The following is a 14,377-nucleotide window of genomic DNA, read 5'->3' as shown; positions in this document are numbered from 1 at the left end:
AGCAACAAAGCAGGGGGACGGCAGAGGGAAAGCTGGCTTCCCACCAAGCAGTGAATCCAACGTGGGGCTGGATCCCAGGACACTGGGATTACGACCTGAGCCAAAGGCAAACACCTAATAACTGAGTCACCCAGGCGCCCCTTTTATTTTATTTTTTAAAATATTTTCTTTATTTGAGAGAGAGAGCGGCAGAAGGAGAGGGAGTGGGAGAAGTAGGCTCTCCACATTCTCCTTCACAAGGAACCTAATGCGGATTCAATCCCTTGGTCCTTTGGTCCTTCAATCAAGGACCCTTGGATTGTGAGCTGAGCCAAAGGCAGACACTTAACTGAGCCACCCAGGTGCCCCTTGGAAATCTAATTTTAAATGGCAACCATTTTGTATTTATTCAACCAACCAAATTTTCTCTGGCACATACTAGAGAAATGACAGAAAACATTCTGGGAAGACTCCACCGAACTGTTGATGGTGATTCTCTCCATGGGTAGAGGGAGGCTTACAGAGGTCCTTATTTTCTACCTGGTCGTGACTGTTCGGACATTTTCTTTCCTTTCTTCCATTTTTTTTTTTTTTAAACAAAGTACATATAGGCCTTCTGTTATATAAAAGTAAGTCATAAGAACATTGGACTTTGTGGCCAAGTTCAAAGCCTCTAAGGGGTAAAGACATAGGTGAGCTGGGGTCAGAGGGGCAGAGAACAGGGAGGCGAGGCCATGGATTCTCAGGTACTGGGGTGGATGGAGTACATGGGCAGGAGGCCAGACTCCGGGCAGGACCTGGAGGGCCTTGGGACTGGGGGGCAGGGAGGGAGAGCTCTGGGAAGGACTGGAGGCAGGGAGGCTGAGGTGAGGCTGGGGGGAGGGAGGGAGAGGAGGCCTGAGGGCACAGGCAGGGGGAGGGCATGGGCTGGAGAGTCCCAGCACAGGACAGTGGGGCTGGATACTCACAAGCCTCCAGGAGAGAGAGGAGGGGAGGGGCAAGGTCTGGGGGTGACCCGGGGACCCATGGGGCCATCCCCGAGATGGCAACCAGGCAGGAGGGACGATTCTGGGGAGCCCCTCGGGTCCCGCCCCAGCTGGAGATGGGGTATGTCTGAGTCGCCTGGGAGGGGCCCAGAGGAGATGGTGGGGGCCCTCATGAGGGGCATCCTTCTGGGTAGAGGGGTTCCAGAAGCTCATGGAGAAGAAAGCTGGAGGCGCCATTAGGACCCCTTAGGGGCCTACACACAGTCAGGTCTAGACGTGTCGACCGGGTGAGGGTTATTTACCCCCATTTTTCGGATAGAGAAACTGAGGCTCAAGGGGGCACTGAGCAAGAAGCGCTGGGGATTTGCTGGCCCCTGGATGTGGGGGAGCAGAGAGGAGGGAGGCTCCCAGGTGCCCAGGTCAGGGGTGAGGCCCCCCCAGAGGTGGGAGCCCAGGAGGGGAGCCCGTTGAGCTCTGGAGGGAGAAACTGCAGAGCCCAGAGGCCAGGAGAGCGGGAGACGAGAAGGCTGAGAGGCGGATGCTGGGGCCTTCCTCCAGCTGGCCTGGGCAGCCTGGTGAGCGCCCTCAGCCCCAGAGCCCCAGAGCCCCTGCAGGCTTGTCTTGTCCACATCACACAGCCATCAGAAGTCAAGTCTCTGTGCCCTGGCTCCTGGCCGAGGGAGGGGCAGGCAGGGGAGGGGCCCAAAGGCTACAGCCTGGGCTGGCTGGAGGGGCCCAGAGGGCCAGTGCGGACACCCGCCTGGCAGAGGGGAAGATACTGGGGCAGCGAGGTCACCTAAGCGGCTGGCTGTGTGATCCTGGGCAGCCCGCCTGCCCTCTCTGAGCCTCCACTCGCTCATCTGGAAACGGAGCCTCCGGGAAGGGGTATCACCAAGGCTGCTGAGGACAAGAGGGACCGCAGACCTCGGGGGTCAGACCCATCGGGTTCGGATCCGCTTCAGGCTGCGTGACCCCGGTCACGCAGACACTTTCACTCTCAGCCTCAGTTTCCCCATCCGGAAAGCGGGTGTGATAAAAGCGTCTGACTCATCCCCGGGAACAAAGGGGTCCCGCTCAGGAGGTGGGGAGCACCGTGCCCTAATGTCTCCCATGAGGGCTGCCCGGGGGGGGGGGGCATCCTCCTGTCCTTTAAGCCCCCGGGGGGCCACACAGAGCCTCTGGTTTGGGGACTCAGCTGCGTCCCCACCCCTGCCCTCCCCTGCTCTCCCATCCTCTCCCGAGCCGAGCACGTGGTTCTAACACTGTCCCAGCCCTTAGAGCAGTGCCCGACAGGCCCGAGGCACCCAAGAAATATTTTCTGAATGAATAAATGAATGGATGAATGAATGAACTCTCTGAGAACTTGCACACGGAGACCCCGGGTAGGTGTGCCTGGGGCCGGGAACACAGAAGGTTCCAGTATGGAACTGGAGTGGCCTCCTGGACTCTGCCCCTGGTGGCTGGGGAGATTCCTGGGATGTGTCCATCAGCTCTCCTCCCTCCCCACCCTCGGAGAAGGGTGGCTCCCTCCCAGCCTCTCCCCGCTGTTGGAGGCGTGGGTAGCAGCTGGGAGAACCGGCTGGGTGCTGCCCCTCCCCTTGGGCGGGGAGGTAGGCTCCAGCCGGGCACCTCTGGTGGCAGACGCCACTGCTGCACATACCTGGTCCCCGTGCCGCCTGCTCCCGCGCGTCCTCCCCTCCCTTCCCTCACCGGCCTGCCATGGATGGGCCCTCCGAACCCCGGATCCCGGCCCTGTGGGACACGCATGAAAACAACATCTCCGAACTCAGGTGAGGCCCGGCCCTGGGCACCAGTGGGGAGATCCCCGCCCCCAACCCATTACCCGAACAAGAGCCATGGGCCTTGGCAAGGGGGCCCGGGGACCAGCCCCTGCTGCTTCAATCCTGGCCGAGACCCAGCTGGCTCGTCCCTGCTGGAAGGGAATGAGGCACAGGGCAGTGCTGAGTTACTTGGGGTTCCTGAGCTGTCCCGGACCATTGCGGGGACCTCAGGGTCGCTGTCTTCCAAAAGCCTCTTCCTGACACAGGGCTGATGGGGGCTGAAGTCTGGCTCTCAGTAATTTCTCAGGAAACCTTAGTGCCTATCGTCCCCTTTTCCTCCTGGACACCCAGAGCACCTTCGGATGGGGTTGCTTTCCCTCATGGGGGCTCAGATTGGGACACCTGCTCAGCTCGGGGGAGGATGTGAGAGCAGGGGAGGGCAGGGGTGGGGACGCAGCTGAGTCCCCAAACCAGAGGCTCTGTGTGGCCCCCCGGGGGCTTAAAGGACAGGAGGATGCCCACCCCCCCCCGGGCAGCCCTCATGGGAGACATTAGGGCACGGTGCTCCCCACCTCCTGAGCGGGACCCCTTTGTTCCCGGGGATGAGTCAGACGCTTTTATCACACCCGCTTTCCGGATGGGGAAACTGAGGCTGAGAGTGAAAGTGTCTGCGTGACCGGGGTCACGCAGCCTGAAGCGGATCCGAACCCGATGGGTCTGACCCCCGAGGTCTGCGGTCCCTCTTGTCCTCAGCAGCCTTGGTGATACCCCTTCCCCGAGGCTCCGTTTCCAGATGAGCGAGTGGAGGCTCAGAGAGGGCAGGCGGGCTGCCCAGGATCACACAGCCAGCCGCTTAGGTGACCTCGCTGCCCCAGTATCTTCCCCTCTGCCAGGCGGGTGTCCGCACTGGCCCTCTGGGCCCCTCCAGCCAGCCCAGGCTGTAGCCTTTGGGCCCCTCCCCTGCCTGCCCCTCCCTCGGCCAGGAGCCAGGGCACAGAGACTTGACTTCTGATGGCTGTGTGATGTGGACAAGACAAGCCTGCAGGGGCTCTGGGGCTCTGGGGCTGAGGGCGCTCACCAGGCTGCCCAGGCCAGCTGGAGGAAGGCCCCCAGCATCCGCCTCTCAGCCTTCTCGTCTCCCGCTCTCCTGGCCTCTGGGCTCTGCAGTTTCTCCCTCCAGAGCTCAACGGGCTCCCCTCTCCTGGGCTCCCACCTCTGGGGGGGCCTCACCCCTGACCTGGGCACCTGGGAGCCTCCCTCCTCTCTGCTCCCCCACATCCAGGGGCCAGCAAATCCCCAGCGCTTCTTGCTCAGTGCCCCCTTGAGCCTCAGTTTCTCTATCCGAAAAATGGGGGTAAATAACCCTCACCCGGTCGACACGTCTAGACCTGACTGTGTGTAGGCCCCTAAGGGGTCCTAATGGCGCCTCCAGCTTTCTTCTCCATGAGCTTCTGGAACCCCTCTACCCAGAAGGATGCCCCTCATGAGGGCCCCCACCATCTCCTCTGGGCCCCTCCCAGGCGACTCAGACATACCCCATCTCCAGCTGGGGCGGGACCCGAGGGGCTCCCCAGAATCGTCCCTCCTGCCCGGTTGCCATCTCGGGGATGGCCCCGTGGGTCCCCGGGTCACCCCCAGACCTTGCCCCTCCCCTCCTCTCTCTCCTGGAGGCTTGTGAGTATCCAGCCCCACTGTCCTGTGCTGGGACTCTCCAGCCCATGCCCTCCCCCTGCCTGTGCCCTCAGGCCTCCTCTCCCTCCCTCCCCCCAGCCTCACCTCAGCCTCCCTGCCTCCAGTCCTTCCCAGAGCTCTCCCTCCCTGCCCCCCAGTCCCAAGGCCCTCCAGGTCCTGCCTGGAGTCTGGCCTCCTGCCCATGTACTCCATCCATCCCAGCCCCTGAGATTCCCTGGCCTCACCTCCCTGTTCTCTGCCTCAGTGCCTTTGCATATTCACTTCCTCTGTGGGGATTCCCAGAGAAGTCTTTTTTCTAATCTCCTGAATCCACCTCTGGCCATGCCCAGCTCAAGTTTTTTCTGTGACTCCCTAGCACCCATAGCGATGGCTTCTGAAACCTTTTAAGACACAGATCTCTTTAGAGGAATCTTCTTCTGGAGCAGAAATACATCACAGAGTTCAAGAGGGAGCTGCTCTGGTTTAAAACGGAGGACTAGGGCTGAGGTCCTGCCCCTCACCCTGCTTCTTCTGTGGGAGCTCCTCTCTGTTCCCACAGTCCCCACCTTCCTCAATGCCTGCGCCCCACCTGCTTGCCTCCACTTCCACCCGGGCCTCGATCTCACACCTTTGGGATTTGCATCTGAACATTCCTTCACCTGGGATGACCTCTCTCCCTGTGTGGCAAACTCCCTTCTTACACGGAGTCAGATGCAGCTAGGTTCCCTGACCCCACTTCCAGCTTCAGACTCACCCCACGCATCACACTGTGGCCTGTTCACAGACAGGGTCAGAGCTGGGCCCCCTTGGGGGCCCTAGCAAGTCTCTGAGAATGATGTCAAGGAATGAATGGAGGTTAGGCAAGCCGGCTGGATGAGTCAGGGCCAGAAGGCAGGTGAGCAGGGGCAGGGCAGGGAGGGAGAAGGGAGAGGAGAGGCAGACTGTGAATCTGAGGGGACCAGTGGGACAGTGGAAAATTCCCATGGGGACTATTAGTACCCATAGTCGCGTGAATGGCTCTTAATGACACCACCTGCAACCCGATTCTATTTTTTACAACCCCCCTCTCCCCTGGAAAACCAGAAAAGCTCATATACTGCTTGGAGAACACAGGCACACGCGACAGAACTCCACCACGGAAGAGGATTTCATGGGGGTCGCAGTTGTGGGGAGAAGGAACCCAGAGACACCAGTGGGACCCGGGGCTCGGAACGTTCTCGTTCACAGCCTTTGCCATCAATCACGCTTTATAAGTTCTGTGTTGTTCCCTGCTGCCGGGTAGGGGTCCAGTTTGGGTAGGGGTCCAGTGTACAAAACGGGGATCCCAAGGGCAAAAATCAAAATTTGAAAAGAAAAACCTTGACAGCAGGAGGCAGACAGGACCCTGACTGTTGTGCTCTGCATCCCCTCTGGTCCTTTCTTTCTTATGGGCTTCCCAGCCACTGTCTGGGATTAACAAGCACCAATGACTAGCTCTTGTCTTACTATGGAGGCCCAGAGAGGTTGAATGAGTTGCCCGAGGTCACCCAGCTTGCCAGGTGGGATGTCGCCAGGGTCTGAAGTGAGGCTGCCTGGCCTCTTGCGTGCCGGCTGGCATGGGCGGGCGGGAAAGGAGTCTGGGGATGAGCGAGGGGAGGAGGGGGAGGCAGCTGCTGGCAGGCCCGATGGGAGGCTTGGCGGGCAGTCCCTGCTCTGGCCCGTTTCCTGGGGTGTCGGCATGCTGGGCTGCTCCATGACCAGCCCATTCTGGAGAGAGTCGAGGCCGGAGGAAGCCAAGCTCGCATTTGGACCTGCTGTCGCCACCCCTCCCTCCCTCCCTCTGATCTTGGAGAGCCTGCCGCAAGGCCCTTCCTGATCTCCGCCCGGTTTATGGCTGAGGTCTCTGGCCCTGGTTTTGAAAGTCCTGGCCCCCTCCTTTCCTGGGGAGGGCTGAGCCACTCAAAGATTTTATTGGCTCAATCCCTGCCAGTCACAGAACTGTTTCTCCCAAGGAGAGGGGGCCGCTAATAAAAAGGTTCTAAGCAGTAAACCAATAATAGGACATTGGACCTCGCCGCCTGGGTGGAATTTGGACAGGCCGAGAAGGGTGTGGACTCTGGGCCGCCGCTAGTAAATAGGGTGCTCTGGGAGATGTTCGCAGCCACCCAGCTGCCCGATGATGATGTGGGCTTGGGAGCAAAGGGCGGGATGTGTCTCCGTGTGTGCACGTGCTCTTTCGGGGCTGGGAACGTGGGAACATCGAGGAGCCAGGTGGAAAGGACTGAGCAGCTCGGGTGGCTGGAGGGCAGTGTCTATGGGAAGGAGAGTGGCCTCCCGGCGGCCCCTCTGGAGGCACCGAATGCCAAGGCAAGGAGGGAGATGCTGGTGTTGCTGGGGAAGCCTGGATCAGAGGCCCCGAGAGAGAGAGGTAGGAACCAGGGCTTTGCCACTGTAGACACGAATGCCAGAGCCGTGAAGTTCGTGAGCAGACAGCCCTGAGTTAAGATCCTGCCCAGGTCGCTCGCTGGCGGGGACCCTGGGGCAGACAGGGGCATTGGAGCTCTGCGTCTGTGAAATGGGTACAGTGGGTGATGCCTGGGGGGATGGGCCAGATCCAGCGCTCTCTGCTGAGTCAGGGTTTGAGAGTATTTTTTTTCCTTCCTCCTTCTCCAAACCCCGTGACCCCCTCCTGAGCCAGGAACTCAGGTGCCAGGAAGGGTGGGGCCAGGGTGAAGAATGGTGATAATTAGAACCTTCCTGAGCATTCAGCGTGTGCCAGGCTCCTGGAGGGCTTTGAGTGGATTGAGATCCTTGGGTCCAGGGCCTTGCTCCGAACCTCCCAGAGAAAGGGCTCAGACAGGAGTCCTCAGACTTTGGGAAAGGACTGTCCCTCGGCAGGCATCACCCCCATGAGGGGACCAGTGCCTCTGTGGTCTGTCCACCTGCCAGACTCACGCAGTCCCATAGACGCACAGCGTGAGCCCTCTGAGGCAAACATTTTCTCGCGGCCACATAAAAAAAAGAAAGAAAGAAAGAAGGAAAAAAGAGAGAAAGAAAACAAATGGCAAGAGACACAGGCAAAAATCATTTTAATTCTATATTTTATTTAACCAATATATCTGAAATGCTACCATTTCAACACAGAACCAAGAGAAAAAAATTATCAATGAAATCTTTTACATGCTCGGTACACAAAGCCTTTGGGACCAAGTGGCCTTTTGCTCCAATGAAAGGGCAGCCTTCCATCAGGAGGACATCTGCCTCTGGGCTCATGGCGTTACAGCTCAAGAAAGTCCTTCCCCGGGCCCGAGTCAAAACCAACCTGCCTGAAAAGCTTTCTGATCATTGGAATCAAGTGTCAGGGTGACGGTGAAATCAGTAAATAGCAAATACTGTTGAATGGGCCCCCCTTTTGCTCTGGCCTTGTTTCAAGGGCTCAGTGACCCACACAATATCCAGGGGGGGGAGGCGTGCAGAATTGAGTGTTTCCATCATTCTGGAAAGTTCTGTTGGCCGGCATGGCTCCAGGCTGTGAGTGACCCAAGGGCCAGGAAAGGTACCTAGTAGGAGCTTAATAAATGCATGTTGGAAGGGAAAGAGAGAGAGAGAGAGAGGAAGCATTAGAGAGAAAGGAAAGAAAGAAAAATCACAAAGAGCCTCAGGCTAAAGGCACACACTGAGCTCTGAGGCGTGGTGGAGCATAGAGTATGCAGGGAACTGGGAGAACTTGTGGTGGGAACAGAACAACACTGGCCATGCTGGAGTGGGGCCTCAGAGAGGTGGGGGCCGTGTGAGCCAATGGAGGCACAGTGAGTCTACTGGCCCTTGAGGGACAAAGCCCGGGCTGCAGTACAAAGAACTCTGAGAATTTGAAGAGAGTGATTAATTTCTTTAGCTAGATTTTTCTCCATTACTATTATCTTTAGGAAAGTGATACATCAAAGTGATACATCTCAAAAAAATTTTTTTAAGTTATTTAAAAGTTTGAGTGGATTTGAAATGTGCTAGAGGTGGAGGGAGAGGAAGAAACTGGAGAGGGGATTTTACCCCATCAGGACGAAACCTCATAGTTACAGTAATGCAAATAATATGACCCCCATCCAATGCCTGAGTAATTCCAACTCCTGGTTATTTGTCCAAGGAAATGAGAATGCAGGGCCACCCAAAGACCAGGATGGGGGCAGCACCTTTAATAACTTGATCTGGAAACAGCCTAGAACAGGGAAATGGATAGGCACCCTGTGATTTATTTACATAGTGGAATTCAACTCAGTCACAGAAAGGAAAAAAAACCTCTAATATACACACAAACACCCATGAATGTCAAGGATGTTACACTGAGCCAAAGCAGCCAGACGCTGGAGCACGTTCTGTAAGACGAAAGTTCCAGAACGGCCAAGACCAGACAACTCCATTTCTGAGGAAAACTTGGGACAGAGGTCACCTCTCAGGCAGAGGAGGGGGCAGATTCGGGGGAGGCAGCAGGAAACTTTCCAGGGCGCTGGGCTTTTCTACATCTTGCCAGGAGTTGGGAATCGCAGGAGGATATGCCTCTGTCAAAATTCACTGAAGAGTAATATATTCCTTCAAAAGGAAAATAATTTTAAAAAGGAGGGAAGTGGGATATCTCGCAGCTATTTTTAAACAAAACGAGACAGCTGTCGATTGACCTAAAAAAATAAGCAAGGTGCAGGGTAAGGTGTAAGGTCTGAAACCAATATTTTTTAGAAGGAAGAGAGGAAGAGGGGGAGAGGGGAGGAGGAGGGAGGGGAGAGGAGAAGAGGGAGTAGGACGGGGAGAGCAGGAGGAGGAGGAGGGAAAGAGGGAGAAGAACAGGGAGGAGGAGGAAGAGGAGGAAGAGGGAGGAGGAGGAGGAGGGGGAGGGGTGAAGGGGGAGAAAGAGGAGGGGGAGGGGTGAAGGGGGAGAAGGGGGAGGGGGTAGGGGAAGAGAAGGGAGGGTGAGGAGGAGGGGGAGAAGGAGGTGGAGAAGAAGGAGAGGGGAAGGGGGAGCGAGGGAGGGAATCCCAGCCCTCGCTGTGAATGTTTGCGTTTGCTTCTACGAGCGGTTAAGTTACTCACCAAACTGGTGTTGTGCCCAACTTTTTGCATCCGAGAGACCACCAAGGAGCCAACACCGATGCCATCACACGGGGGTTTATTCGACAAGCTTCAGCTTGGGCCTCAGTATACCCGACACAGCGGAGTAGGGACTTGGACCCCGAGTCTAGTTAAGGCAGGGGTATTTATGTGCGGTTATCAGAGGCTTGAGGTGGGGGGGGGGGGCAGAGAGGGAAGATTCCAGACTTTCCTGCAATGAGCTGATTAGCTGGAGCCGGGCTGTTTACAGGGTTAGGTATAGCGGTTTTTCTTGGAACGAAAGCAGGGTGGGGTTCCCTGGAACTGAAGTAGAGTAGGGGAAAGTTCAGCCCTTGGTCACAGGGGCCTGACTTGGCTGCGGAAGCTACGAGGTCTGTACTCATGCTGACGTTAAACTTGAGCTGGGATGGCCTTCCGTTTTCTCGGCCTCCACACTGGTAGTGCTGGGATCCCCTGAGGCCGGCAGTGGCATTGCCGGGAGAGACCATTAATAAATGCAGATGATCAAAAGCTATAGAGATATGATCCAAGAATTTGTTACTTTCCTAATTAGATTTTCTAAAGAGAGAAAGAAAAAGACGCATGCGCCCTTGGAAGAAAGTCTGGCAGAATTCAACAGCCTCCCACTCACGGTGCTTAAGGCGGTCGCAATTCATTGAGTGAGGGCTCCCATTGCGGCCACAAGTGTTTGGGGTCATGTGGCCACGTGTTTGGTGGGCCAGGGCTCTTCCACCTCTGACTCCCACATTAACCCCACCGCCCAGACGTCTCTGGGCCCACCTGCCACGGGCAAGGGGCCAGCACATAGCTGTCCTGGCCGCTGTGCTCACAGTTCAGAATTCAAGACATAGGGAAGTCATGAAATGGAAAATTCTAGTCTCACGACGACCCCAGACCCATCCCTGGAGTCATCACTGTTAATGCCTGCCTGTCAGAAATGAACCTTCACGCGTTTATCTCTTCTTATTCATTTCTTTTGAAAACAGAATCAAGATACTACTTCATACCATTTAGCCTTTTGTAGTATCTGGGACGTTTTAACAAATAAATACCACTTCCTTACCCCTCCGGTCTTTTAGTGTGAAAATATCCAAACATATTTAAAAAAAAAAAAAAAAAACCTTGTAAGAATTATCCACAAACTTCCTTATACCTCCCAATTTTTATTGGTATTATATGTCTTTTTATTGTATTTTATTTTTATTATATATTTTATTTTTTATATGTCTTGTTTTATTTTATTTTATATTTTATTATATTTGTCTTATATATATGTCTTATCACGTATCTGAGCATCCTTATTTGTGAACTTATTTGTGATACGTTTCTAAAGTAAGCTGTAGACATCAGAACATTGCCTTGTAAGCAATCCCATATTTGCTTATGGGATTTTCTTTTAATAGAGAATATCTAGGGGCGCCTGGGTGGCTCAGTTGGTTAAGCGTCTGCCTTCAGTTCAGGTCATGATCCCAGGGTCCTGGGATCAAGTTCCTCATCAGGCTCCCTGTTCAGAGGAAGAGAGAGAAGCAGACTCCGTTGTGCTTGTGCTTGTGCTCTCTTGCTCTCTCTCTCTCTTTAAAAAAGAGAGAGAAAGAGGATGTATACCTACAGCGTAGTGCACAAATTTGAAGTTTGCTGGGTTTTAAGAAATATACACAGGACCCCTCTCAAGAAATAAACTCCTCATTTTGAATGGCTGGATTCCAATTTTTGTCAGGCCCTGATGGATTTATCCAGCCCTGTGTTGTTTCAAGTCTTGCTCAATGATCTTGCAATGAACATCCTGGTATATATTTAACTGGGCACCCCCTCAAGGCCACCGATCTATTCCATAAATTTCCAGGGGTCACGTCCTTTTGCCCCTCCAACAGATATGATGGGGTAGTGCCCAGAATGTCAGATACTGGTTCTTGGAGGTGGGACACGGTAGGATAATTTCTCCTCCCTCCTAGAGAGCCTGGGAGTGGGGCCGGCTGATCTTAAGAAGTCACTAGCCAAAGAAATTAGTTACTAAGTGTTAAAACGGCTGCAAGCACATTCGCAGGGGGTGTCTCCTGCTTTAGCGGAGGTGGTCTGCATGCCTAAAATGTTGCCAACTGATCTCTCAAAGAGGTTAGTCTAATTGCTCTCCTGCCAATAGCAGGCAAGTGAAAAGAGCCTGTTTCTCTGTACTCTGGCCAAGGCATGAGTCATTCCACTGGGATGGAGGTGCCCAGAGGAGATGCTGATGCTTGCCCAGATGGGCTCCAGGCGGAATTTCAGGAGGTGAGGGAAAGGTACTCCTGCTACGGAGAACAGCCCAGCCTGGGGAACTGCACCGTGTGTCAGGGGAATGGGATGTGCTGAACCTGGCTCAGGCTTGGGGAGGCTTGGCAGTGTTCCCCAGAGAAAGGCAGGTTGACCACAGGTGGCTGCCATGAGTCAGCAGGACAGCTGGCGGGGCTGCTAAGAGATCCTGCGGGCTGGATTGCATTCCACATTCCCGCTGGAAGCGTGGGGCCACTCCCAGGAAGGGGAGCAGCTCCAGCCCCACGCAGAACCCAGAATCCCAGGCCCGGATCCTGTCATCTCCTTTGCACACATGGTCTGCGTCTCTTGATCCGGGGGTTGTGAGTTTGAGCCCTGTGTTGAGTGTAGAGATGACTTAAAAATAAAATCTTTTAAAAACACAGGGCGTACACACACATTAGAACATTTTTCGGTTCATTTTTGTCCATTCAAACACCAACTACAATTGGGTTTTTTGGTCATTTCGCTTCACTTTGGTACCTCCCAGCACAGGGTGCAGAGTAGGTGCTCGGTAAATATTTGTGGGCTGAATGAATCAATTTGCCCCACCTCTGGCAAAAAGGCCTAAAGCTCCAGGGTTGGGAAGCTCTCCTTGGGCATCAGGCTGGAATGTCCCAGGAAAAGAGGTCCCTGATCCCCCTGTCACTGCTCATTCTTTTTTTTTTTTTTTTAAAGATTTATTTATTTATTTATTTGACAAAGAGATACACAGTGAGAGAGGGAATACAAGCCGGAGGAGTGGGAGAGGGAAAAGCAGGTTTCCTGCTGAGCCAGGAGCCTGATGCAGGACCCTGGGATCACAACCGGAGCCAAAGGCAGTTGTTTAACAACTGAGCCACCCAGGCACCCTCCACTGCTCATTCTTCAGATGAGACCAGAGAGGGCTTGTGAGTGGCTTCAGGTCACACAGCAAATCTAAGGCAGGCCTGCAAATGGGCAGGCATTGCTTCTTGGCACATCCCTGGTATATCCAGGAGGGACATTGACCAGCAGGTTGTTCTGTTATCATAGTGGCTAATGGACGCTGAGCATGTATATGAACAAAAGCTCTTTAAAGAAAGTCATACAGAGCAAAGTTGATTTGTGTGTCTGTGTAGGGGGGAGCGTATTGTCCTATGAATTTTAGCACAATTTTAGCTAAGATCTGAGTGGCAGCAGGGCTGCATTCCTTCCAGAGGCTCTTGGGAGAATCTGGTTCTTCTGCGCCTTTCCAGCTTCTAGAACCTCCTAGAAGCCACCTGCATTCCGTGGCTCGTGGGTCCTTGGTCCGTCTCCAAAGCCAGCGGTTCGCTCATATGTGCCCAACTCTGTGCTCTGACCACAGCTTCTGCGATCACAGCTCCTCCCCTCCCTCTCTGAAGGACCCTCGTGATTAAATTTCGGGCCACCTGAGAATCTCCCCATCTCGAAATCCTGACCAGAATCGCAGCCGCGAGACCCCCTTTCCCCGCAGTGTGACTTAGTCACGGGCTCTGGGGATTGGGGTGCACACGTCCGTGGGGACCACCGTCCTCCGGGCGGACCGTACAGACGTGCCTTACTGAATCTGGCTTCCTTCACCCTCCTCGCGCCTTCGAGAGGCATCCACGCTGCTGTGGGTCGCGGCGGTCATCTCCTCTCATTGCCAAGGGCCGTCCCCTGGTGTGGACAGGACGCTGTTGACGTGCTTACCCGCTGGACGGTGTCTGTGTTGTTGCCAGTTTGGAGGGATCATGAACAAGGTGACTGTAAACACATGAATACAAATGTTTGTGTGGACATCAGCATTCGTTGCTCGTGGGTGAACACCCAGGAGGGGGAGAGACTCTGGTTTCAGATCTGCTTATAATAAGATAGTGCAGGGGCGCCTGTGAGACACAGTGCGGGGAGCGCAGCCCTCTTGGTGTCGGCTCAGGTCGGGATCTCCAAGCAGCGAGATCTAGCCCCACGTGGGGCTCCGCACTCTGCACCAAGTCTGCTTGGGATTCTCGCCCTCTCCCTCCGCCCCATCCCCCCTCCCACCACCTCGCTCTCAAATACATAAATAAATCTTTACAAAGTAAGCCGGTTTGGTGAGACTACCGTATATAATATAATATGATAATAATATTCCCCAGGAGTTAAATACTCTGGTAGCCAAGGGGAGGGAGATGGGAGTCCCACTCTGAGAGGTCACGTGAGTTCCCCGGGGGCAAACCTCTATCTCCTTGACTACTGCTCACACCCCTGCCCAGACAGGAGCACATCTGGGGAGCACTGAGCGCAGGGACCCAGAGACCTGCGGGCAACGGCTCCCAGCTGGTTAGGGGTCAAATCGTGGAGCCATGGTGCTTGGGTTACTATCCCGGCTCTGCCTCTCTGTGCTTCCAGCTCACATTTGCAAGGTGGGGAGGGGATGTCAAGGGAGTGCAGGAAGCCAGGCCCATCACATAGCAGGGACGTGCTACGTGCCAGCCATCGCTGTCGGTATTAATATCACTTCCTCAACAAATATCGACTGGAGGGCTGCTCTTGGCAATGAAGACAGACCCATAAATAAATAAATAAATAAAATAATCCCTGGTCTCACGGAGCTTACGTGCAAGCAGAGAAGGACGGCAATCAACAATCAGGGAG

At 54.8% G+C, this 14,377-nt stretch overlaps 1 protein-coding gene and 1 long non-coding RNA gene across 2 annotated transcripts in view; one reads left to right on the top strand and one right to left on the bottom strand.

The window, feature by feature from the left end:
* Positions 1-2,508: 2,508 nt before the first annotated feature.
* Positions 2,509-14,377, top strand: part of SULT2B1 (sulfotransferase family 2B member 1) — a 32,148-nt gene continuing 20,279 nt past the window's right edge. The window contains exon 1 of the mRNA XM_004767429.3: positions 2,509-2,755. Within this exon, the coding sequence (XP_004767486.1) occupies positions 2,685-2,755 (71 nt within the window). The 5' untranslated portion in view covers positions 2,509-2,684. The remainder of the gene's footprint in view (positions 2,756-14,377) is intronic.
* Positions 7,481-9,869, bottom strand: LOC106007319. Its single transcript, XR_001182016.2, has 2 exons — positions 9,476-9,869; positions 7,481-8,980 (listed from the first exon to the last, which is right to left on the bottom strand). It is a non-coding gene; the product is annotated as an uncharacterized LOC106007319 (long non-coding RNA).

The sequence above is a fragment of the Mustela putorius genome, unplaced genomic scaffold, assembly GCF_011764305.1.
Source record: "Mustela putorius furo isolate JIRA1106 unplaced genomic scaffold, ASM1176430v1.1 tig00000196_pilon_pilon_pilon, whole genome shotgun sequence".
NCBI classification, from domain to species: domain Eukaryota; kingdom Metazoa; phylum Chordata; class Mammalia; order Carnivora; family Mustelidae; genus Mustela; species Mustela putorius.
Note: the sequence above shows the minus strand (reverse complement) of the source record. Positions and strands in the feature narration are given on the sequence as shown.